General features: G+C 46.3%; 1 protein-coding gene and 1 non-coding gene across 4 annotated transcripts; both read right to left on the reverse strand.

Moving 5' to 3' along the window:
* On the reverse strand, positions 1–26,246 carry COPZ1 (COPI coat complex subunit zeta 1). 3 transcript variants are annotated; one of them, XM_070410080.1, is made up of 10 exons: positions 22,602–22,674; positions 14,737–14,805; positions 13,130–13,211; positions 12,428–12,519; positions 10,747–10,802; positions 9,337–9,414; positions 9,109–9,160; positions 7,879–7,917; positions 2,645–2,721; positions 1–353 (listed from the first exon to the last, which is right to left on the reverse strand). In XM_070410080.1, exons 1-10 carry the CDS (start codon positions 22,665–22,667, stop codon positions 209–211), a joined length of 756 nt encoding a protein of 251 aa, XP_070266181.1. In that variant the 5' UTR covers positions 22,668–22,674; the 3' UTR covers positions 1–208. The 3 variants fall into 3 exon arrangements, with proteins under 3 accessions (XP_070266181.1, XP_070266182.1, XP_070266183.1); XM_070410081.1 differs by lacking the exon at positions 22,602–22,674 and adding an exon at positions 26,166–26,246 and having other exon boundaries at positions 4–353; XM_070410082.1 differs by lacking the exons at positions 1–353; positions 2,645–2,721 and adding an exon at positions 5,620–7,094.
* Positions 20,300–20,406, reverse strand: LOC139007801 (U6 spliceosomal RNA). Its single transcript, XR_011470961.1, has one exon. It is a non-coding gene; the product is annotated as a U6 spliceosomal RNA (small nuclear RNA).

A 26,246-nucleotide genomic window follows, 5' to 3' on the forward strand; every position in this document is an offset into this window, starting at 1 on the left:
TTTATGAGCTCGGGGCTGGCCTTCAGGATTAGGAATGCGTATTTATGCTTCTTTGAGAGAGGGGTTTGGAAGGTGATAAATAAGGGGCTGGGGGGTGCCGTTGGGAGCCCCTATTTTTAGCGTGGCCGCTCTCCCCAGGCCCCCACCCAGCATCTCCCTCTCATCCTGAGCCAGAGAAGGGGGCCCTGAGGGCGGTGGAGAATGAGTTTCACAGATCGGGCAGGGGGTCGACTCCTGGAGAGCCCCTCGGAGGACCACAGATCTTTGCAGCAGAAAGGATGGAAGGCAGATGGGAGAGGAACTTTCCAAGCATCCGGCATTCACATAGCCCCTGGAGTGCAGTTACAGCATTTCTGCAGAAGATAGAGAGAAATCGGGAGAAGCCAGTTTCCCCTCTGCTGCCCTAAGCTCGGCTACTGAGGAATAGAAAAATGGCCAGGAAATGCAGAGGCAGGTTTCTTTGGCAAGTCACCTCCTGCACAGGGAGAAAGATTTGAAATCTCCCACCCCCACCCCCAGCCTGGGTCCCTGGGAAAGGAGGCTGGGAATGGGGGGCTGGGGCATCTCCTAGGAGTCTCAGCCCCCAACCGGTCCACCCCCACCGCTGGCGGGGAATGAAAAAGCCCTGGCCCTGGGCCTCCAGGAAATGAGGGAGGAAAGAGGATCTGTCCAGGGGTCCACGTGCCTTCCCCAGCGCTCAGTTCCAACAGCCATGTGCTGTGACCCCCAGCCCAGGCAGAGGGCCTGCTCTGGGCTTGGGTAGGTAGTGAACAAAAACGGGGTCCCTGATATAAGGGGAGGGGGGCCTAAAGAGAACAGAGAGAGCTAGGGAGGAGTTCTCCCCGCAAAGCACACACAAGCGAGCCTGTGCGTCTACAGGCACGTCCGTGCACATACACGCGCCAGGCTGTGCTGCTTCCAGCGGGAGAAGGGAAGGAGAGCAGGGTCTAGACGGGCCCTTTAAGAGCCACTTAGGGTCAGAAAGCCTGGGCTACAGAAAGGGGAAGGAGCTGATGTCAGAAGACGGATGGGCAGCAAGATGGGGATTGATGCTAATGGGGGAGTTAAAGCTAAGTACCCAGACACTCAGAGGGCAGAACTGCAGATCTGTCTTCCTTATGCTCGCCACCCCCCTCCCCAAACCATGGCTGTAAATCTGCCTTCTCAATTGGGGGGAGGGGGAGTAGGGAAAAAATGAGAATCTTTTCTTTTTTCCTATTTTATCCTTACCCTGCGCCACCCCTCCCCCCACTTCTTTTGTGCTCTCTCAGTCTCTTCCCCCCACTTTATAACCCCTTCCTACTGAAATGTCCAAATTTTGGCTTTCCATCGGGACCCGAAGGAATGGTCCCAGCTTGTGAAGCATTTAGAAGGAAACCTCAGAAGTCTCCCTTACCAGGCCCGGATGGGAATGGGTTGGTGGGATTGTGGTGAGACTGGTAGGCTGGAAGCTCTCGGTCACCTCAGTTTCTCTTCCCTCCACCACCTTCTCAGTTGGAGGGAACTCTGGCAGCTTCCTCCCAGGACAGGAGGGTGAAGGCAAGAAGCAGGGCATTGGGTGCTAGGAGCCGAGAGGGGTGTGAGAGTTTCAGAGTTGGGTTTGTGGAGGCTTCTGATACACTGAGCTGTTGGAGGGGCTGGTGGGCCTCCAAGGACAGCCAGGAGAGCTACAGGAGCTGTCCGCCAGAAGATATATGGTCTGGTTTCTCGGAAACTCCTGGATCATACCGCTCCTTCCCTCTCTGCGCACACGCCCTGCCTGCTGAGTAGAGAAAATTTCAGGCCAATCGGCTATTTACTGTAAAGGCAGGGTCCAGCGACTCCTCATACCTCTCAGGAGGCAGGTGGGGGATCTCAGGAAGGAAGACTGCCTCAGAGGGACTGGAGTTAGTAACCCATTTCTTCCTTTTCTTCCAGAGGAGACCCTATCTCCCATCTTCCTAGACCAAGAATCACCTTTCTCTCTCTCTCCTGGTAATCAGGGCCTGTTCTTGAGAGAAGTTCCTCTATTTTAGAGGAAGTCCCTCTCCATCTCATCTGTTGCAGTGCTAAACCTGAACTCTTCTAGTCTTGGAAATAATCGTTGCCTGATTGCTCCCTGGTTTCCAAATCCTACAGTATCCGTAAGAGAATAACCCTAAGGCATCAATCTCCTCCCAGGTTTTCCTTCAGAGGCCTAAAATCATCTGGAGGCCATCCTCTCTATGTTTCCTAAGTTTCCAGGGACAAGGAAGAGAACAAGGTTGGAATGGGAAAAGGTGGGGGTTGTTAGCAAGAGCCATTGGAACCCAGACTTCCAGCCTCCCGGCATCTGGTGAAGCACTCCCTCCCATCCCAGGGAGGTCAGCCATTGCCCTCGCCGTGGTCTCTGGCTGCTTCTCTATCCCGGTGATAAATCCTGTCTTTGTCTCCCCTCCAACCTGGGCCCCAGCCAGCTAGGGGTAAGAGGCTGGGGGGAGGGTCACTGAGGAGGAGGGAGAGCTACAAGGAGTGGGAGGAGAAGATGGACAGGAGCAGCTGGTGAGCAGGCATGGGGGTGGGCAGTGAGGGGATGGGGTCTCCTGATTCTATAGATTCTGACTGCACATTCCAGCAGGTCTGCATTCCAAGTGAGAAAGCCAGGATTCCTGAGATGTGGAAATACCTTGGGAATGGCCCCTGGAGCATCAGGAATGCTGGGAAATGAGGGGTTGGTGTGGGGTGCCTCAGGGAGGGAGACTCCTGAAACAAATGAGAATGAGGATATTGTGGGAATCATCCCTCTGCCCACCACCAACCCCTGCACACATGCGCAGTGCGTGCATGCACATAGATGGACAGACAGACACAAGTGTGCGCGCACACACAGATGTATGGCCCATCAGGAGGGGGGAGCGAGCCCAGGAGAGCCAGCCTGACCCATGCCAGCCCCTCCCCAGCTGCCTTCTCTAGCTGTGACTTTCCCGTCCTTCTCTCTCCATTCTTTTTCTTTTTCTTTTTCTCTGCTCCCAGTCTCGCTGCTCTCTTTATGTTTCTCTCACTCTCCCAGCTTGTTATGCTGGCTTTCTGCTAACTCTTAGCCTCTGCCCCTTTGTCTCCCAGTCACTTTTTCACTCTCACTGTGTTTCTCTTTTGATCTTCCTGTCCTTCTCCTACTTCACTGGACTCTCCATCTGTCCTGTGTCTGCCCTCTTAGGCCCAGCCATTCCCCTACCTCCTGCCACCCCTGGCCCAGGGGGACAGTTGGATTTCAAGGAGGGATGGGGAAGAGAAAAGAGGCTCTGAATGAGTCCCTGCCTTGGTGGGCAGTCTGGGATCATATTGTGTTATGATATGGGATGAAAGTGGGAGGGGGGGAGCAGGTGACCAAGATAGCTCAACTAAGGGAGAAGGGGTGAAATGGGAGGGAAGAGAGATTTATAAAGACACAAAAGAGAGAGGAAAAGGACTAAGAGTCCCCTTTAAGTGTGTGTTTTAGGTCTAGAGAGGAGGAGCTGAGGGGCATCTACTGAGTCATATTGAGACACAGATCCAGAGACAAGATCTGGAAACCAGCCAGAGAAACAAAGATATGATGTCTACCAGGCAGCCACGATTCTGAGCTCCCTTGCCTACCTGGGAAGATCTGAGACCTCTTTCTCCTCTGCAGTGTTGGAGTGCTGGTTCCCTCCCCACTCACCTCCTCTTCCCTTACCACCTCCCCTCCCCACCAGTGAGAATGACATCAGCTCTGGCTGCCACTGTCCTCAGCCCTGCTGATGTACTCTCCCATGGGTGAAACAGAGGCCAGTCACCTCCGCCCCACCCATTCATTCTCCAGTCCAGGAGCTGGGGCTTCCACAGCCAGGTCCTCGGAGTGGGAGTGGGAGGAGGCAGTACCAGAAAAGCCTCTGCAGGACTTGGTGGAAAAGAGGGGGAGGGGCATGGGCACCAGGGGGAGGAAGAGGAACTGGAGGGGGCACTTGAGGAAGAGGGGCTGTAGCACTAAATCACCCTGTGGGGGAGGCTCTCTCTGCCTGAGCTCAGTGGGGGGGTGGGGAAAGGATAGACACTTGGGGGGGGGGGGGAGAAGAATGAGGAATCGCCACATCTGGCAGGCAGGTGTCTGGCACTGTTCAGGCTGCAGTCACTTTCCCAGCCAAAGAGGAGGAAGGGGGCGAGGGGAGGAGGGGCTTCCCAGGATCCCCTGGGGAAGAGGGAGAGGCTCATAAACACAGACAAGAGGCCCCAAATCAGACAGAAAGGGACCAAAGGAGGGAGATAATCAGACCCTGCTCCCCAGTCTCTGCTTAGTCAGTGCTGGGGATGATTTGCTCATAGTCTTGAAAGAAAATTGTTGGCCAGAGGACTGGGTAGGTCAGGGAACCAGAGTTCCACTCCTAGTGGGAAACAGAAAGCAGGAAAAGTTCAAGCCAGGCCAGGCTGGGAAAACAAGCTCTGAAAAATTTCCAATTTGGGAACTGGATAGAACTCCATTCTCCACACTGTCAATGATCAGCACCTACCTATTCTCACACTGACATGCCTCCTGCCAGGGTCAATGCTGAGTGATGAGCAGGAAGAACAGGAGGATGATGCTCTTCCCCACTGCGGACAGGCAGACACGTACCTAGCCCTCATCCAGCCCCTATATCCCAATTTTCAATGCAGGACTTCAGGGATGGCATTTCCAAGCATTTTTCTATCTGCTGAGGGGGACCCCACGCATAGGTGCCCCATAGCTGCTCAGCTTAATCGCCAGGTTCTCATGGAAGAGCAGGCAAGACTGGACAACGCTAGGTTTCATGTCTTGAAGCTGGAGAGGCTCTTCCACTCGCTACCTTCTTTCCCTCACACTTTCCTATCTGAGGTCCTAAATGCAGTTTCTCTTACTGAATTCTGGAATTGCAGGCCCATTTTATGAGCAGTAGAGGTGACTGAGAAGGAGACCCTTCAAATAGCAGTGCAGAGGAGACTTCCCCACACTTTCCCCTCCTTAAAATCCTGCAGAGGAAGGGGGAAAGAAAACCAAAGCATTCTCTTGTCGCCGCGGCAACCATAAAACCCCCAGCTAAATCCATCTTGTGAGCTCACTGCCCCATTAAGATGCAGGGCCAGGCTCTGCGCCAGCCCAGCCACATTCATTTGTGAGAATAAAGGTGGAGGAGGGGGAGGGGAGCAGGCTCTGGAGGGACGGGGAAATGGCGAGAAGAGGTTATTTACACCACCGTCCTGACCTTCTGGAGCAGCGCTGGCTCCGATAAATAACCCGCTCAGCGCCATTTCAGAGCAGGAGTGGGAGGTGCAGGAAGGGAGCAGGGTCTGGAGGAGAGCCCCCACGCAGGTGCGCGTCTCCGGGTTACTAATGGCTGAGGCGGGAGCAGGCAGCTGGCTTTGGGGGGTGGAGGAGAACTGTTCCCTGGGACTCCCACTGAGAAAATACCATCTCACCCCACCCCTGGCGCCAATTTCCAGGCAAGGGGACTGAGAGATGCCAAGGAGGCAAACAGGCCAGTAAATTAGGGATGGCAGCGATGCTGGGGAGTCTCTGAGGTAAGAGGGAAGAAATATTATAAGATGGGGAGTGAGGGGGAATGCTAGAGGAATAGGAGCAGCTGCCAAAAAGAGAGGAAGAGGAACAGAAACATCACACAAAGGCAGTTTGGAAAAAGAAATCCGTTTTATTCCACTTCACACAGAGCAGTATATGAAGGTGGCTATCCCCTGACTCCAGACATCTCTTACACAAAAAATGCCCCCTCAAATATGCCCAGTTGTGCACCCACTTCAGTCTTGGAGAATTAGCAGTTAGTGGGTGAGACAGAATCCTAAGTCTCAGGAAGAAGGTTTTTTGAGACATTTTCCTGGGAAGTTTTGGGACAAGAGGAAAGATTAGACTCAAGAGTGGGTATTCCATCCTCCATCTCCATGGGGAAATCCACATCCTGAAGGTTTTCTGAAGAAAGGTATCTCTCTCGCAGCGACCTAGAGAGGGAAAGAGCCCAGACCTACTGCCTGGATATAAGGCTGAGGTGGAGAGAGGATAGGGTTAAGCGGCAGAGACTGCAGGCCCAAGGCAGGGGAGTGAAAAGCATGTGGGGGAGCAAACAGGACTGGGAGAGCCCAGAGGCCCAAGTCATAAATTCCACCCCCTCCCTAGTTCTGAGCAGAAACTCTTCCTCCCAAGACTAGAATAGAGTTTTAGTTCAGGGACTGGCTTTCCTCCAGGGTACAGAGAGGACAAGCCAGGCAAACATCCCAGGGGAGTGAAGGTAGAGTTAAGGTATGGGACCAAGAAATGGACACTCCCACAATGAACACACAGACCACAGCAGTTCTGAAGCTATAAGCCAGAATCAGGGTAAAGAATGCAGCTGTGACTGAAATACAGAATTTTATAAGCCCTATCCAGTAAAATTTAAATAACTTCTTCCACTCTGTCCCCTGCCTTTGAACTGTTCCAATCTTTTTTCCAAGACTGGAGGATGGGGCAGTAAGAAGGAATGGGAGAAAATGCTGAGGCTAGAAGGGGGGACGGTGGCTGAGACTATATATACCTATCCCCACCCCACCCCCACTCATTCTATAGAAAAGAATTCTCCCTCTCCCTCCCCTTGCTGGACATATGGACTGTTGGGATGAAGGCTGGATAAAACTAAAGGGAGATAAACACTCAGCACATTCTTTCTCCTGCTTTGATCTGACGTGTAGCTGCAGCAAAGGGCACAGAAGTGAAGAAGAAAATATGTGGGATAGGAGGACATGGGAGCATAATCCAGTCTAGAAAGGAAGAGGTGCTTCCCCTGCCCTGCATCCACATCTCCTGGGAGCTTAATTCCCAGAACTACAAAGAGAGAGAGAGAGAGAGAGAGAGAGAGAGAGAGAGAGAGAGAGAGAGAGAGAGAGGGGAAGAAGGAATGAGAAGCGCCTAGGGGTTTGGGGACAGCAACCACAGACAGGATGGTGATTTAAGGATCCCTTGTGATCCCCGAGATGATCCTGAGAGCATCAGTTGGGGGACTGGATGAGAAGTCACGGCAGACATGTGGATTTTTTGAGGGGGTGAGGAGCCAGGAACAGTGGGGTCTTCACCGAAGAAGTGACCACTTGATCTGTTCTTTGGCTGACTGCAGCACCTGCAGGGACAAGGGCAGCATTGAGGGGCTTGCTGGGGGAGAGGGTGGGGATGGGGATGGGGGCTTTCTTTGCCCTCACTTGCCTTCCCTGTCCTTAGAAGAATGGCAAGTAGAAAATCCCCAAAGGTAGAAGAATGGGAAGAAGCTCTCTAAGGCCCTAGAAGATTGTCAGTTTGGGAAATGGCAAAAAATTTCAAATCCATTAGGAGGATGAAGAGAGAAGAGGTATACCTGGGAGGAAAGAAAAAAACTGGGGGTTACTGGGCATATGTTCAAAGGGTTGTGTGTGTGTTTCCACACCCAGATGGACTTCTTAGTGAGAATTCCAAATGGCTAGAAAACCGAATCTCTCCCTTGCTCCCCCCATCAGGTAGACAAATCTATTTGCAAAGTAGCAGGATGGATCTGTAAAACCTGCATATTCTAGAATATGCATTTCCAACTTAGCCCTCATTTGAATAATAAGAGAGAGAGATTGTGTGTGTGTACACACACCGACCATCTGCTTAAGGCAAGCCTCTGCTGAGGAATCAATCACTGAATGAAGCATCCGGCAGGGAGGGTTTGAAGGGTACACGCCAAGGCTGATAGCCGCTGCTCACAGGAATCTGGGGTGGAAGTTGGGGTGGGGTAGGAGAATTTGGCTGTATGAATCCCAATTCTCTAGAATAAGAGGGAGTCCAGGAAGATGCGCCTTCAATCTTTACTTTCATTCAGTCTTTGTGGAATGCTATGCTAGCCTCTTTAGTGATCCAGTCCAGTGGAAGAAAGGAAAAAGTCATACCTGAGACACGGTCTGCTCTGTGAGGGGGACATCTTCACCCTACAACACAGAGGAAACAGCACTGAGTGTGAGAGAAAGCTGGAGCAAGACCCGATTGACGTTTGGTAGTGGACAAGGAAGAGATGGTCCTTTAAACTGAAGCAAAGGGCAGATACCTTAAATTTCTCAGTCCTTCCTAGGGACTAGTACAGTCACGATTTTACTTGGCCAGAGGGACTGTGAGCAAAAAATGGTCATTTCCTCCATCCTCTATTTTAAGGCAGGAGGACTTCTTAAAAGATTTATTCAATTCCAAGTAATCAGCAGGTTATGTGATCCACAACTTAGGAGGACCTGATTCCCTAGTCAGAGAAGACCTTCCCTGAATATCAATATCACCAGGGAAAGGATGAGGGGGAGCCAGGGATAGTTTAATGGATCCTGCAAGGCCCGATGGGTAACGACAGCATGTTAATTTGAAGAAATAAACTGCTGCAACAGCAGCCTGAGAAGGGGAAGGAGGGAGTTGGTAGGGGGGCCCCTCTCTCTTGCCACATAGAGACATATGTTAGAGGAGAAGATTAAACTATGCAAATGGAGCCCTCAGCAGTTAAGGGAAAAGATTTCCCATTACCCAGCACTGTCAGCCTTCACTCTGTGGAGGTCAGAGATGGGACATTCTGTGAATGGGGATATTTGCTTTGCTCAGACATCTCTGCACCCCCACAATTTGCTGGTGGACTCTCTCTGCACCCATCATGATCTCCCCAGCAGACCTGGAGCCTTCTATGGTTAACTCAGACACCCCTTTCTGCTATCACTAGCACCAAAGGGGACTGAGGTTCTAGCAAATAAGTACTTCCTGATGAAGAGGTGTTATCCTCATTTTATAAGACCTTAAAAGACAGGGAAGACTCTCTTCAAATGACTGTGATCCATCCCCAAAGGAAGAATAAACCAACTTCAAGTTCCTTTATAGTTTCAGGACCAGCAATATTAAAATCTCTTTATTTCATCATTGATTCAATGAGTATGTATTAAATGTGCACTCTATGCAAAGACCATATGAGGTGCTAGATACCAGGTTAGGGGCAGAAATAACATTCCTCTGCTTCCCTTCTTTGGGACAGTGAGAACTTGAAAAAGCAGAAGACTGTATATATTCTATAAGCCCAGACCCTTAGATACACTCAGCAAATCTGGCCCTGGAAAGTGAGCAGAGGAGGAATATAGAGGAACATTCCTGCTTACCCTTAATGCCACCCGGTGTACCACTTGCTGGGGATCGCTCTCTAGGATCACCCTACAAAGACAAAGAGACCATCGTTCACTCTCTCCTGAAGGACCAACTCACTGTGGAGATACTTTGGCCACTCAGCCCACTTGCCTTAGGATAGGGGAGTTACCTCCCCCCCGCCCCCCGCCCCCACACACACACACCCTAGATCCAGGGAGGTCCAGGCAAGTCAGAGAACTCACCCTCCATCTACGATTTCATCCACTGCCAAGAAGAGCCCCTCCATGTTCTCCAGCAGAGCTCGCTTCTCTACATTTTTCCTGAGTCCCCAAGAAAAAAGAAAAACGAGCCCATGTGTGAAAGGAATCCTAGGACATTGTCCTAGTTGGGATCCTACACTAGACCAATAAATGTCTCCACCAACCACACAAAGAAATAAGGTAAATAAGAACTTTTTAGCTAATCCACTCTAAACCCCTTCCTACTCTTGTTTGCTGAAAAAGGATCAGTAATATCAGAAAAGAGATTCAAAAAATACAGTTAATTTCTGACTATTCAAGGGTTGATTATCCAGAGCTATTGTTTCTTTCCTACCTGCCATGATGCTGCTCAACATTAGTCATAAATGCTGACATCAGTGGGTGGAAAAAAGGAAATAAACAGAGCTAAAACTCAATCTAGTGGTGGCAGGAGGTGGGGAGGGGTTGAGTGCAAACTCTATTTGCACTCAGCTCTGACAAACCTTCTAAGCCTCTCTCTGCTGCTTCTCCCCCCCCCCCCCCCCCCCCCTCCTCCCAGCTCTGCTCAGGTCTTGAAAAGAAGCCCAACAAGGGGGTTGGGAACAGTCAGGGCCCACAGCATCCACCAGCCTCAGATCCGGTGGTTAGTGCTTGTGGCCAGTCACATCCGTCAGTTTGACTCTTTCACTAGATTACCCGAAATGAAGTCCTTCATTCACCTGGCTAAGAAATAAATCATCCCCTTCCTGAGGAAATCTGAGCCATTCACCCTGCTGATTTTGTGAGGCTGAGAATGCCTGCTGTTCTGCTCCGGATGGCTGTCTGTGCTGGGTTCACTTGGGAGCCGCTGGGGGAATGAAATTCAGAGCCCTTATATTTTCAGGGAGAGTATCTTACATCTACTGCCCAACTACATGGGGAACAGAGGACTGGTGGAGTGATGGAAGGGGAGGAGAGGGTAATTGGCACATTCTTCCTGTTCTACAGAAGGGAAAAAACTAAGGGCTAAAGTGAAAAATTGGGAGCGCTGACTCCATTCCCAAGGTACTGAGATGTTTTATCTGAGACATTTCCCTATGCTTGCCCCTTTCCGATCTCTAATGTAAAGAATGAAGTCCAGGAGAGCATTTTGAGGGTGCTTAGAACTCTGACAGAGCCACTGGGGAACAGAGTAGTCACAGAGGGGACGATTCTGCTCCCTTCCAATCCCCTTTTTCTTAGGAGAATTATTCCAGAGGGACATACTCTCCATTCATCCAGTCTTCCCCATCAGTGTGAGTTACTCTGAAATAATAAGCCCAACTTCTGAAGGTAAATCAGCTCTCTGGAGCCTCTGCTGATTCCCCACAAATCCCTGGGCCTGAAGAATAGTTACTTTCTCTCCCAAACACATGTCAAGAATGGACTGCTCACCTCAGCATCTGGCTCAATGAGTCAAAGAGGCAGTTCAGAACAGCCATGAGCATCAGCTGTTGGGAGACAGAAGAAGCAGAAGGATAAGGTTTGAGACTGAAAGCTGCTACTTGAAAATAAAACCCTCAAATTGGATAAGCATCAAAAGACACAGGCTTTCACAAGGATCAAAAGCATAAGGTGGAAGTGAGAGCAAAACAGAAAGAGGACCTGTGGTTTCTCCCAGAAATAAATTCTGCCACATGATCTTACAATTTGATGTCTCTCTTTGACCAGACTGTTTAAATAGAACTTTCCTGTCATGATCCTCTACATCAAGCATGTCAAACTCGAAACCCACTGGCCATGAGTTTGACATGCTTGCTCTGCATGTATTTACAAACGATATATGTTATCTGATATCTTAGATAGAGAAATCACTAACCAAGCAATAGCTGAGATCAGAAAGTTGTTCAAAAGAGCATGGGCTTTGAAGTCAGACAGATCTGGGATTAAATTCCAGCTGAGCCATTTTCTAGATGTGTAACCCTGGGAAAATTAGGTTGAACCACATGAAACTGCCACTTTTGTAGTTCAACAGTGGTTAAATACTAGTAATTTCATATGGTTCTTCATGTACAAAACAAGGGCACCAATGCCTACAACTCAAAGAAGTGCTGTAAGGTTTCAATAACAATGTACTTTACAAAGTACTTATAGCAACAAGAGCTCAGTAAGAGTTGGTTCTCTCAAACTTCTAATTTTGCCTCAAATTATGTGCTTATTTTTACTTATCTATTCTCCTTCCTAGAACTTGTTACCTGAGGTAGTTTTTCCTGAGCAGAGGAAGCAGGTTAGGACTACACCCAATCTTCTCAAGTGTACAAGTCTCAAGTCTCAAGGACTATACCCATTCAGAATGTATAGCTTCAACATGACCCAAAATGTTGGCTAATTGATCCAAACTCAAGTCAGGTGTGGAATCTTTATAGGAGGAGCAAGCATCCCCCCAACCTTGACCATATCTCAGAAATCCATCTTAAAAGACATTATCTATCCAGCCCAGCTGGTTTGGCTCAGTGGTTGAGCATCAACCCATGAAACAAAAGGTTACTGGTTTGATTCCCGGGTTGCAGGCTTACTCCCCAGTAAGGGGTGTGCGGGAGGCAGCCAATGGTTCTCTCTCATCATTGATGTTTCTACCTCTCTCTCCCTCTCCCTTCCTCTCTGAAATCAATTTTTAAAAATTATTTTAGCCCTAGCCAGTTTGGCTCAGTGGATAGAGCATCGACCTGCGAACTGAAAGGTCCCAGGTTCAATTCGGTCAAGGGCACATGCCAGGGTTGTGGGCTCGATCCCCAATGGGGGGCTTGCAGGAGGCAGCCGATCAATGATTCTCTCTCATCATTGATGTTTCTATCTCTCTCTCCCTCTTCCTTCCTCTCTGAAATCAATAAAAATATATTTAAAAAATTATTTTAAAAAACCAACACATCTCCTACATGTGTTGGGAAAAAGATCTGAGAAAACTCCTATTCTAGGTTGATTCGTTTGCGAAGCCAGCAGGAATCTCTAAAAACTTCATTAGCCCAGTCAGAAGCCAGAGGGATGTGGTACTCCTTAAGGCCCAGAAGCAGTAACTATGTCCTGCCTGTGGTTTAGGAAGTAGGATCAGAGATAGCAAAGGGGTGGGGATTCTCACCTCATTTTCATAGGAGCTGCCAATCACATAGAAATAGAGATCAATACTGCTTTTGTATACTACTGTTAGGCCTTCCAAGAGGGCGATTTCACCTGGGGAGGAAAAGATGGAAACAGTAGGTGGCCTGAGACAAGAAAGTGGGACAGAAGGAATTACCATGAACTCCTGGTATCCAATTGTTTTGGGCTGAGATAATGCAGGTCGAATGACCCCCAAAGTTGATCTGCTTTTTATTTATAGGTGGTAGCAGAAGGAAGTATAAATTTGGGGAAGTCTACCAGTAAATGTATCTTCTCCTCTAACCCCTCCCCCACTACTCTCATTTCCCTCCTTGTATAAGAAACAGGATACTAGTCGATCCTTCGGAGGTGAAAATGCAGAGCGGTCACCTTTACAGACTTCCATTTACCTGCCCTAATGGATGCGGTACAATAAGCAGAGCTGCAGTTAAATTTGTCAAGTGAGGCTCATAAATCCAGAGACTAGACAGGTAGCTAACAGCCAACCTTCCAGCACGGTATTCCCGCGTGAGGTACACTCACCTCCCCATTACATTTCTGAAGAGTTTATTATATGAGGGGAGGAGGAAAAAAGAGAAAAAGGAGGCAGAGTCATTTTATCCTTTCTCCGCAGTCCTGCTGCCACCCCCTTCCCACCATGGTTCCCCCAACACAGGGAGTAGTGAAAAGGAAAATGACCTACTGTCAGTCCGATGAGTCTTGTTGAAAATGTTCTTCTCAAAGGCCTTCTGCTCCTTGACACTGGGGTAGGTGTCGTCATAGTACTGGCCAGAGGGAAAGGAGAAGGGTTGGGTCATTAGAGCTGAGCCCAGAATGATTAGTGACTGTGTTTTGCCCTGGATCTTGGATTTCTCTCTTTCAAGGCATGGGGTAAGGCAGAAATACTGACATAAAAAAGGAAGAACTGCTCTAGCCGGTTTGGCTCAGTGGATAGAGCTTGTGGACTGAAGGGTCCCAGCTCGATCCCCAGTGGGGGTGTGCAGGAGGCAGCTGATCAATGATTCTCTCTCATCACTGATGTTTCTATCTCTTTCTCCCTCTCCCTTCCTCTCTGAAAGCAATAAAAATATATATTTAAAAAAGAAGAAGGAAAAACTACAGAGGCAGGGAATGGGCAGCAAGTAATCAGATACAAAAATAATTTTTTAAGGACCCTGCTCTAAACAACCTCACCTTACATTTCTAAGACTGTAAGGGCAGAGGCCTCCGAGTCCTATGATGAGGTTCTGCCCCTCTCTGTTTTCTAGGAGAGCAATCCTGAGGCCACTCTCTTCAAGTGCTTCCCAGAAGCTACCGCAGGTCAGGGAGCAGTGCTAGAGAACACAATCGGCCCTAAAAGCACAGATCACTTCTTGCAGACCCTCATTCACTGTATGAAGTTGAGGAATAGGGAAAGGCTACAAAAATCTCCTCTAAAGAAAGGCAACCCCTACCCTATGTGCTCTCATATCTTAGCGTTCTTGTCTGCAAACTGAAAGAAGCAGGAGGCAATCTAGCACATTGTTGAGCCCACTCCCAAGCTCTCCCTGGCAAGGAGGCGGAGATGCAGGCTGCTAAATCGCTCTGCTCTTTAGGGGCTAATCCGTCGCAGTCAGCTGAAGACCTATGACAGGTCTGGCATTTAGTAACTGGATAACTGTTTCAAAAGGTGTCCTGCATAGTTACATCCAATTACAGGGAGGAACAGCTGGTGAATTCTAAACTAATCTCTACCTGCTGATTGATTTATGCTATGCTTGCCCGGAGTTAATACACCAGGGACAGAAAAAATGTCTACAGGAGGGGGGAGAACATAGAGGAGAGCAGAGGGGTGTCCTTTCTCTTCTTTTTTAATAGATCCAAAGTTAGAAATATCATAATGGGAAAGCCAGGAGGCAACAAGCTTGGTGGTAACTGCAGGCCAAGGGCTGGAACCCTAGAACTACAAGAAATTTCCCTGGAAAAATCCAGGCAGGTGAAAAGTAGAAGGGAAAGGGACTGGAGTGATGGCATGGGCAGGCTACTTCTCACATCTAGACACTGCTTTGTTCAGAAACCAAGGTTGCAAAGTTCTTCACCACTCAGATGCTGATAACAAAGGAGGTCAAAGTCTGAGGCTAGCAAGCAGAGAAACAGGGCAACTAAGGGACAGAAGCAGTTTAGGTTTCATCTGGAGTAGACATGGAAAAGATGAAAGAATTTTAAAAATTACAGTTTCAAGGAATATCAGTTAATAGGGCCAGTCCCAAGATTCAAATCTCAGAGTAAGTCTTTGTCTTGCTCCTAAACTAATTTGAAAGGGAATCTTACCTTGGCAAACAGTCGATCTCCATCATTGTCCAGAATCAGGATGGCTTTGACAGTATACAGGGAGGGTTCCTGAAGAGATAGGAACATACCTTCAGTCCTGAAGGCTCCTGACACCACTGGCAAACCAGATACCTTCTCCTAGTCCCACTGGGTACCTCTGTGTGTCTCCTATCCCAACCTGATTAGTATTGACATTTCCCACTGAGCATGACCAAGTGGTGAATGAAATGAATTGAGAGAGGGGGCATTTTAACAAAGGACTCCAAAGCAGCATCAGATAAAGTTTCTCTGAGCCAGACCTACAGAGTGCTTAATCAAGGTAGGTCATGCTGTTATTTCCAAATATTATGCTACACTTGTTTCCAAATTACCCTCCCTCACAGGTGAGTGTGGAATGTGACCAGATTAATTAATAGGCACTGCACAAGGCTATTTGAAAACAGGGCTGAATGCCCTGATGTACTTGGAAGTTTCCGCAGTCCCAATGCAGTAGCAATGCAGAGGCATAAAGCAAGCCTTCCCTAAACACCCACACACTGAACAGAGGGAAATGTCAGCGCACGAACACACACATACACACACACACCCCCAACTCTGAATGCAGCCCAGTGAGTCATCCATCTCCCAAGACCTCCCCTATGATCCCAATTCTTCTACTATACTCAGACCACCACCACTTAACTTGCCAGGACAAAAACTAATCTGAATTCTGGGTAAGTTAAGAAGCAATGAGAAGAGGATCCGTCTAAGAAACACTCTGGGGACTGGAGATAAAGAGCAGGAGGGGGTGTTTCTTCACTACCAGGAATCAAACTTGGAGTACACTGGCTCTCATAAAGAAATCACAGCCTCAACCTCAATGGTCACACCAAAACTCAAATAACTGCAAAGCGTGTCACTCTGCAAAAAGCTCCTCTACTCTTGCAACTTCTAGAGAACCTGCTAACCAGGAGAGGAAGAAAGAGAATGGAGGGAAGGCAGTGATATGTGTATAGGTGTTTACAGGCTCACACTCCTTGACTTTCTAATCAATATTACTTAACCACTGATATCTGTTCCCTGTGCAGTAAGGCAAGGCTGTTGCTTTGCTATCTCCCTTTCCTGGCTTACTTAGGAAAACCACAGTCCTCAAAGGGGCCAAATATACTCCCCAAGCATGTTTAACAAAGACCCAAGAGAGAGGAGGAAAGAATCACTGCCAAGGACCCAGAAACTGCGTCTATAAAGGTAAACTGTCCCATGAGGCTCCAGGAGGTTTATGGTTCCGTGCAATGAACCACCCCTGGCTCAGGGAGTTAAGAATGGGAGGAGAGGCAACCCAGTCTTTTAACAGCAAGGTGAAGAAGGTAAGCTTTCCCCACTTCAGTTTTTGAGGATAGGAATTTTTGTGTTTTGTTCAAGTGTCCAAAACAATGCCTGACCCATACTAAACTCTCAATATTTTTTGAATGATTATGAGACTAAAGTTTCAGAATAAAGTAAAAATTTTTTGATGTAGTATACATCTAGGGGATCCTCTTATAATTATACTTCCAGATATAGGTAGCTTATCTAGTGTGGCCATTTTGGGAGATATTACTACCAACTTATCTCTCTTCTGATAAGTACTCCTTAAAGATGCCCACCCTATATAGATTACTCTGGAAAACGAGGCATGAAGAACTCCTCTGTCAACCAAAGGAACTCTGTGTTTAGCAGAGAGAAGACTCTAGATTCTCATTTAATAGGTCAGAAATAAAAGCAGTTTTCCTAATTCCCCACAGAAAGATCTTCCCAAAAAGCAGGCTCAGTTCTATAGCAACGTGGATCCTCAATTCACCAAAAGAAAGACACCATTGGGAATCGGTTTCCTTAAGAGAGGAAAAGAAGTCCACAAGGAAGGAAATTTAGAAGAAATATTTTTCCCTACAATCTTTTCCCTGGAAATCTTTGGCTCTGTTCCTCCATCTGCATTCACAGCAACCCTAGAGGGCTTCCTAATGGTCTAAACTGGGCATTGAGCTGGCATAGGTAACCAGTTCTTGCAGCCATAGAGCCTGGCATCCCTAGAAAGAATGGGATCCCAAAGAAAAGAAAAACCCTTATGGCCACCTGCCAACTAGGAGAGTCAGACAATGTCCTTTGTGGCCAACGAAGTATGAGCACCTAAAACAGCCTGCAGAGAAAGAGAAACAGATTTCTGGCTCTTTTCATGAGTTTTTTAGAAGATGCTATCAAGAAGACCCCCAAATAAAAATACTGGACCTTCCTGGGAAAGATAAAAGACAGGCAAAGGAAGTCAAGGAGAAGACCAGATAGGTCTTATTTTACAGCTCTGAAAGGGGTAAGAAGGCACGAGAGAAGAGGCTGGTCATTTCAAACTTCCAAAGGACTAACAACACGAAATCAGGCTGAGAATTTAGGCAAGAGCTTAAATGCTGCTTTAATTCTCTATTCTGCTACAGCTGGAGCCAGCAGCTTCTCCTTTACTTCTCCTGCCACCTCCTGACTGCAGCTGGTTACACTTCAGCCCAGGGCCTTTACATCTCAGGAGTAGGGAGGCCCAGGAATTCCTCTCACACCATAAAACCAGCCAGTTTAAAGGCCCCAGAAGCCATTACTGATAATGTAATTTCACTTTTAAGTTTTAGCAAAGGGCAAGTTTATAAATAACACCCAGCTATTGAGAAATGGGCTTCCTCAACAATGGACTAGGCTTGACCTTGTAACACATTAAATGCTGATTATTGAGAAAGACCCTACAAGCTTAGGACCATGTTCAAGGGATTTAAAAGGTCTATTCTTCCCTCCCACACCCAAATGGGTAGCTGCTAGAAAGCTTTCGAGACAAAGTTCTGTGATGCACTGACTTTCAGAGAGCCACAGCCTAAGTGTATAACAGAACTTCACCTCAAATGCTAATGGTGCCTGGAAATGATGTGTAGGCAGATTAATTTGTAGTAGGAGGTTGGGTGGCTCAGATAGATTTTTATGTTGCTTTTTATTACCAAGAAAAACCGAGACTGGAAAAAAAAAAAGAAAAACCGAGACTGGATTCCTCAGGAGAGCTAAAACAACACTGAGCAAGCAAACAGCCTGGTGCAAAAGAGACTTGGACCTCAACAAGGGGATTCTGAAGCCAGGTGAGGGAAAAAAATCAACATCTCCCAGTATTCCCTCTCCCAGCACAAAGGACTAGAGGGGAAGAGTCATTCCTAGTGCTGCCCCCTGTGGGCCTTCCGATGACCTGCAGTTTCCTAAGGATTATAATCATTAGCAAAAGTATTTTAAAAAGGCAGCTCTGTACAAGAGCTATTTGTGTGTCTTGTAAGCCAAACTAGGAGAGATGGGCTCTGGAAAAAGCACTACATTGGCCTGGCCAGAGTTGCTCAGTGGTTGAGCTTCGACCCATGAACCAGGAGATCACGGTTCAATTCCCGGTCAGGGCGTATGCCAGGATTGCGGGCTTCATCGCCAGTGTGGGGTGTGCAAGAGGCAGCCGATTAATGATTCTTTCTCATCATTGGTGTTTCTGTCTCTCTCCCTCTCCCTTCCTCTCTCTGAAATCAATTAAACATATAAAAATATATTTATTGTGTTCTTTATTTTTAAAAATGCACTAAATTGTGTTCACAATGTATATAGTAAAAGAACACTCTGGGGTAAGGTCATAGATATGCCATCAGAAGATGACTGGGGGAGTGTTTGGAGCAGACAGACAGGCTATTTGGGGGCTCTAATTACTTTATTTGAGTCACTTGGAGGAGGGGGACCAAGAAGCCTTGGAGAAGTTAGAGGATGCTATCCATGAGCTGAAAGGGCACAAGCAAGAATCTGGCTGAGATTCCTAGAAAGTTCTTCATTCCCCACTTATAAAGAAATCTTTATGATCATGCCAAAAAGTAGTACTCTGGCTTGGTAACAGATCTTTATCAACTAGAAACAAGATGCTCTTCCTTCAATCCTATTTATAAAGTAAAGCCAAGACAGTAAACACTAGAAGGAGAAATTCCTAGATACCAATCCCAGCTCTACATGGCCTAAGCAGGTATTTGCTCCCTGATTCTGTGCCGACTTCTTGAAAATGAAAAGCTCCCCTGGGGTTGAGGGCTCCAATTTGCCAGCCACAAGCCTAGGGACTTCAAATGAAAAGAATTAGGTGAATGCTTTGACAGGGAAGAGCAGTTTTCATATACTGCCCAAGGGTTCCTTAGATTCAAGAAGCACAGCTCAGGAAAGAATGCTCAGGAGCCACAGGTACCACAGAACTAGATGACACAAGACCAAATACTGGTTATACAGGACACTGAACATGTCATGGGAAGGAAGACCTGACAGCAGAAGAGATACCTGGAAAGAATCTTCCTGTCTGAAAATAGATACAAAACGTGAATGCTCAGTTACCAAGAATTCTGACACTACAGGAGAAAATGTCTCTAAACTCCAGAGAAATCCTTGTATTATAGTCTGGATCAGCCATCCATTACGTCAAGTTCTACATTTCTCTAGGACTCAGCTTCCTCACTGGAAAAATGAGAGGCCTGAGCTAGATCAGTTCATGTTAATACCTTTTTTGAAGTAGAGCAGACCCCTCTGATAAGCTTATGAAATTTTTGGACCTTGTTACCAGGAAAATACACATTCACAAATTGTTATGATTTGAAGGAGTTCATCGACCTAAGTTTAGAATTAAATGAAATTCTCTCTGAATAAGAAGGTGTGGGGAGGGAATGAAAAAAGAGGGAAATGAGTGATACTTTGATAAATCACTCCTTCTCCTCTGCCTGGCACCAATTAGTGACTTCAATAAACATGTGTATGGCCAAACGTGGCTCAGTGGGTGAGCATCTACCTATAAACCAGGTTACAGTTCAATTCCCAGTCAGGGCACATGCCCGGGTTTCTGGCTTGATCCCCAGTAGGGGGTGTGCAGGAGGCAGCCGACCAATGATTCTCTCTCATCACTGTTGTTTCTATCGCTCTCTCCCTCTCCCTTCCTCTCTGAAATCAATAAAAAATATATATATTTTTAAAAACACAAAAAAATATATGTGTGTGACCTTCATAAATTAATAAATGACTTATAAAACTAACACAGCCAGCAAGGGGAGCAAAGATCAGCACCACACCCTGCAGCTTTTGAAGACTAAATTTGGTGGCTCTGAGGCAGGCAGGACAAGGATAACTAAGCTGTTCCTGTATTAAAATTCAGAAAGCCAGTCTGCTAGAGAATTTTATGCCCAGAGGTCACACAGTCCCTAATTCTTAAACTATTATGGAAGTGAAACAATTACAGCAATGTGGGACAAAGCAAGCAGTACTTACTAGGAAGAGAAATGAATTGAACAAGCAGAAATCAGAGTACTCTCCACCTGAGGCTTGGGGGCAACATTAGAACATTCTGCTTTCCCAGTTTGGTAATTCAGGAGCCCTCATTTAAATATCACTCAGCAAAGGGAAAAATCAAATGGGGATAGATCCATTTCTGATGAGTCCTTGATCATGATCGGTATCCTAATTTATTCCCAACTCTCCCCTCCCCTCCATCTGCTCCTGAAAACAAAAAGCTGGTCTTTTTTTTTTTTTTAATATGGAGTACTTCATGAATTTGTTTGTCATCCTTGTGCAGGGGCCGTGCAAGTAATCTCTGTAACATTCCAATTTTAGTATATGGGCTGTTGAAGTGAGCACCAAAAAGCTAGTCTTAAAAAGACTGAACTGATAGCCTCTGTGTTCATCTTTCAATCTATTTGCTCCCCCAAATCAACCCTGGAGGCAGAATTGCTAGTCTCTCCCTTAGTTCCAGTCTTCTTCTAAAAACTACACAAGAGAAAAGGAGGGAGAAAATTGGTAGACAGAGCTTTCCAGGCCAACTGGCTATAAATGGGGATTATCTGCCTTGATAATGGGAAAGTTAAAAAGTCAAATAAGGCCCAGCCTTGGTGGCTCAGTGGTTGAGCATCGACCTATGAACCAGGAGGTCACAGTTCGACTCCTGGTCAGGGCACATGCCCGGGTTGTGGGCTCGATTCCCAGTGAGGTGTGTGCAGGAGGCAGCCAATCAATGATTCTCTCTCATCATTGATGTTTTTATCTCTCTCTCCATCTCCCTTCCTCTCTGAAATCAATAAAAATATATATTTTTTAAAAAAACAGTCAAATAAGACCTAGACTTCATCTGCAGCACACAAGATTTCCTTGAAAGATTTCCTGAAGAGATATGGTCAAACACCAGAAGAGGTGACCAGGCTAGGGAATCTAAAGACCAGAGAACTCTGATCTGGGAGAAAGCCTATTCTGTGCAGAATCAGGAGAGGCAGAAAGTGGGTGGGCATCTTAAAATGTTCATGGACTTAACCTCCCAATCCATCTTCATCGGCTGCCCATGGGCACTTTGCCTTTGTCTTTCTAATTGCTCTAACATAGATGGGTAGTTAGGCACTGGTTCTTTATTCCTGTTCTATCCTTTATTTGCTTCTTTAGTTCCCTTTTCCATAACTAGTTTGCTTGTCAATATCCTGTCTAAGCAAGTCATGTTGGTGGAGTAAAGTAAAAAACAGTAGCAAGTATCTAGATGAGAAAGACTTTAAATCTGCCACTATGCTCCTTCAAATATTTGGATAATTGCATTCATCCTCTGCCTCCCAGGGAAGACCTGGCTTCTCAAGGGTCTGGCTCTCTTCATGTGGAGACCCCTCCTCCTCTTTTGACCGTGACAGCTCCCCTAGACCTTTGATGTAATTTATACCTTGCCAGGGACCAACTCTTTCCCACCACTATGAAGGAGAGGGAAAAAATATATATAAATACGTCGGAAATCTATAACGAGGTCTTCTTGGAGGGCAAGACATGGGGAGAGTTAGAAGCAGCGTCAATTGCTCTTTAGGGGTTTTAGTTCAAGCCGAGGTCTGCTTCCAGCAATCAACCATTAAAACAAGCCGGCCAGAGTAACAGCACAGTTTATTCTGATCATTTAATTTGAAGTGTCAATAAATTAAACTTCAATCAATTAAACTAGGTGTGCAATAACCCAGATGGACACCCCGACACCAACATAATCACAATAAAAATTTTTATGGCTGCCAGGGACCTCACCGGGGGCAGTGCTGGCACTGCTCGCGCCCTAGCTGAGAAATATATCTCCACAGTGCAGGAACGAGGAGATTGTTTCTCCTAACGAAATGGAGGGGCCAGGCACCAGCAAGGACACAGCTGGGAGAGGGGCACAGGGGACTGCCAGGAAGGAGATGGGAGTGCTTTGGGGGCTTAATGTAATTGATACCTTTGCCCAGAGCAGGAGGAGGGGACACTTAGGCCAAGTACCTCTACTGTTAGTGCCAAAGGAATTTAACAAAAGCCCCATTAAGATGATTCAGGGAGCGAAGGCCACAGAGCAATATCAACCTTTAAGACTCACTGATGTATTCTGCATAGTTTCCTCCTCCGTATGTGCATACTCTTGTGCACTTTGGATGCCCTGGTGTTTGGATGAGGCTTACAATTCAGGATTTGGTAATTTTTTTTAGGGCAAAAAAGTTATTAAGGGGAGAGAAAAAGATTCAAACAAGAAGTCTGGTCCATAAAGCACTGGAAAAGCACTCTGAAAGTGAATCCAAAGAGGACTGAGAAATGAAATATATGAAGGAAGATTTAAGGATCTAGTCTGCTAGAATAATTCATTTTGAGAAAAAAGGTAAACCAAGGAAGGAAAGGGATAAGCCTTTATCTTTAAGATTCCATAGGTTATTAAAGGAGAATGGTGACCTGAAGGGATCCCTCTCCATTCACAAGAAGTGATAACCAGCAGAAAACAGCAGGAGAGCCCTAACCGGTTTGGCTCAGTGGACTCAAGGGTCCCAGGTTCAATTCCGGTCAGGGGCATGTACCTTGGTTGTGGGCACATACCCAGTAGGGGGTGTGCAGGAGGCAGCTGATCGATGTTTCTCTCTCATCCATGTTTCTAACTCTCTGTCCCTCTCCATTCTTCTCTGTAAAAAATCAATAAAATATATTTTAAAAAAAAGAAAAGAAAAGAAAAGAAAACAGCAGGAGAAAGAAAGCTAAGTCCACAGATGAAGGCTGGGAGCATCATTACTAAGTACTAGGAACAGAAGGCGATGAAATGTTGTTTCCTTAGAGACTACAAGGAGACCTGAGAAAGATTAGATGAATGTGCTTGAGAGCTAGGGCTGGATTATTTAATTAAAGAAAGAAAAGTGCCCTGGCCAGTTTGGCTCAGTGGATAGAGCGTCGGCCTGCAGACTGAGGAGTCCCAGGTTCGATTCCGGTCAAGGGCATGTGCCTTGGTTGTAGGCTCCCCCTCGGCCGGGCCCTGGGCCCTGGTCCGAGCTCATGCAGGAGGCAACCAATCAATGTGTTTCTCCCACATCAATGTCTCTCTCTGTCTCTCCCTCTCTCTTCCACTCTCTAAAAGATCAATGGAAAAATATCCTCTGGCGAGGATTAACAAACAAGAAAATTTAAAAAAAATTAAAACAAAACAAAACAAAAAGAAATGTGACCCATTGTAAAATCCTTAAATGAAGAGAACCTAGTGATATTTAGATATACTCATAATCAGATCAAATTTCAATTGATGGTTCTTCTTGATCTCCTCTAGCTTACCCTTCCTTTCTTCTCAATATTCTACAGGTATGTGCTTGCAGAGGTGAGGATAGAATAGCTTTGATCAGATTTCTGAAGAGGTTCAGCCAAACCAGGTAATAAAAATGTGAAAGGAGCCCGGCTAACATGGCTCAGTGATTGAGCATTGACCTATGGACCAGGAGTTCAGTGTTCGATTCCTGGTTGGCGCACATGCCTGGGTTTCAGGCTCGATCCCCAATAAGGGGCATGCAGGAGACAGCCTAACGAAGCTTCTCTCTCACATTGATGTTTCTGTCTCTAAAAATTAATAAAAAATAATTTTTTAAGTGAAAGGAGGAAGCGTAAAGAAACTTTAGAAGTTGTCTCCCTTTCTAAGGAGTGGCTTGTTAAATACTATGCAGTTACAGTAAATTCTTTAGTTCAGAAGAAAGCTAAGTTCAGATCCAAGGATTTTTCATATTTTTCATAATGAAGATGGTGACCTAAGAATCAGGAGATACTGCTGAGTAGACAGAAGAGGGGAAGAGAATAAAAGGAGCAATGAGGAAGGGTGATTCTGAATCAGATGGAGCTAAATTTTGTGGGCCAGTATGTGAGGGTAGTGAGAAGAGAATGAAAAACTTAGGAAATAGCACCTAAATCCCAACAAGCGTTCCTCATCTGAACCACTGAATGCTGAAAATTATTTCCATGACTATTTTCTCACTTCTCTGAAGCATGTTACAGAACTAGTGCCATTGTGATAAAGAGAAGTTGATTCATTACATACAATGCCTCAGGTTATTAGGGCTTAATTTTCTCCTGGAACTCCAATTGAGAAGGGCTAGAATGGTGAGAAAGGTATATAAATTATTCACTGGGAGCCCAAAATACATTGAAATTGTAAAGAGAGAAAAAAAAAAGAAGGTTGGAAAGAGCTGATACAGATAAAGGAAAATACTAGTTTAATATCCTAAGAACTCTGGAGATCAGCACAAGAATTGATACCAGTTGGTACTTTACATAACTGATGGTCAAAGTGCAATTTTGTATATTGAAGAGGTGGAAGCTGATGATGAGGTAATGTTAGAGAATTAGTCTGGGATTGGGAATCAAAATCTAATCTAGTTTTCACAATGTACTTATTTGAGCAAGCCCTTTTCCCTATACCTTGGTTTCTCCTAACCCCACTATATAGGTTCATCATGACAGAGAATCAGTAGGGGTTTTGTTTTGTTTTTATATTTTTATAGATTTCAGAGAGGAAGGGAGAGGGCGAGATGGAAACATCAATGATGAGACTCACTGACTGGCTGCCTCCTGCACGCCCCCGACTGGGAATGCAGTAGCAACCCGGGCATGTGATGTGCCCTGACTGGGAATCGAACTGTGACCTCCTGCTTCATAGGTCGACACTCAACCACTAAGCCACACCAGCTGGGAAAATCAGTATGGTTTCTAAAGCAAAGTTCAGGGGTGGGGTACCTGACCAGGTTATCAGGGATCTGTGAATGGGGCATCTTAGGTAATAAATATAAGAAAGAAGCAGGTTGAAATCTACTTCACTGAGGAAGCAGAGACAGAGAACCGAGGTAAGAGAAAATGTAAGAGATTTTACATATAAGTCCTTCAACTGACCATTACACACAGCTCCCCGAGTATCATCTCCGTCACTCATTTACCTATAAACAGGCTCCCTTCTAAACACATGTAGGAAAGTCTAAAAGTTTCTAAGAACTTCCCAAGAAACCAATTCCCTGGAACTTATCCCACATCTGTTAACTGGTAACAGTGATTACCTGCTTGGGACAGACAATAGCTCATTAAAAACTACTCAGATTAAAAAAATACAAACTACTCAAATGTTAAGCTTTTTACCTAGACTTGACCAATTATCTCTATCTTTGCTACTTTGAAAAAGATAACTGAAACTGTTATTCTCTTTTACCTGATGAAGATCTGAATGTGTACATGTATTAGAGCTGAAGGAAAGAAAAAAAGACAAGAAAAAGGCCTAGAGTTCAACTCAATTGAGGAAGGAGCTGGGAGCTAAATTCCCATACACACCTCCAAATTGCGAAACAGATGGGGCACTTTTGAGAGAAATTCTCTGGTCCAATTTTAAAAGAAGAGGTAATCGTGTTTTATTTTTTTGAACAAGCATAAAAGAGCATGTGGACATACACCCCTTTAACCACCAAGATTCCCCTATAACCTAAGAGAGAGTTAGCATCCCAGATCCTACAGGAATAATTCCTGAAGTTTAAATGGGCAGGAAAAGGGAGAGCAGAATAAGGAGTCTGGAAAAACGTTCCACAAGCCATGCTAACTCTACCAGGTATTCCAGAACTTTGATGGAAGACTGATTCTTTAGCATGACAAATCTATCTAAAGTGGATTAACAGGAAACCGAAGTAAAAAGAAAACAGTTTTCGGAAGGAATGTGAAAGACAATTATCAAAGGAGTGTCAGATTGTGACAACTCACAGAAGCCTGCACTCTATTCTTACAATTCGGGGCGAGTTTGGAGATTTGGGGAAACTCAAATCAGGATATCACCCACCAGGCTCAGAATCGGGGAAACCTGAAAGATCCCAATTCAGTTCGCTCATGAACCTTTGCGTCCTCAGGACTCCCTGTGCTCCCTGCAACTTTCCACCAACTCTACCTTCTCCCCGGCAGAGCTTCCCACTTTAAACCGAGGCTTTAGCTCCTGCTCTAGGCCACACGCTATTCAGGGGCTGGCCGCGCCTTCGGCCCCCGAGAGTTACCCGGAACTCCCCTTCTAACCCTTCCCAATCAGGCTGAACCCCGACTCCCGACCCCTCTGGACACCGCAGCATCTCAGCTGCCCCGGCTCCTACCAAGATCAGCGCCTCCATCTTGCCCCGCAGCTGGTGCCGACGTGGAGCCGCAAAAACAACGCCGCCGCTGATTGGCCTGAC

Source organism: Myotis yumanensis, unplaced genomic scaffold (genome assembly GCF_028538775.1).
Source record: "Myotis yumanensis isolate MYYU_CA2020_CCGP unplaced genomic scaffold, mMyoYum1.0.hap1 SCAF_3, whole genome shotgun sequence".
Taxonomy (NCBI): domain Eukaryota; kingdom Metazoa; phylum Chordata; class Mammalia; order Chiroptera; family Vespertilionidae; genus Myotis; species Myotis yumanensis.

What these genes read in the sequence shown, in the direction of transcription:
- COPZ1 (XM_070410080.1), bottom strand. Translation starts at nt 22,667, where the DNA reads ATGAGAGAGAAACATCGATCAGCTGCCTCCTGCACACCCCCTACTGGG. An exon ending in GAGATCGACTGTTTGCCAAG is followed by an intron (nt 13,212 to 14,736) that starts GTAAGATTCCCT and finishes CCCTCTGGCCAG; the next exon opens with TACTATGACGACACCTACCC. An exon ending in CAGAGCAGACCGTGTCTCAG is followed by an intron (nt 2,722 to 7,878) that starts GTATGACTTTTT and finishes CATTTGTTTCAG; the next exon opens with GAGTCTCCCTCCCTGAGGCA.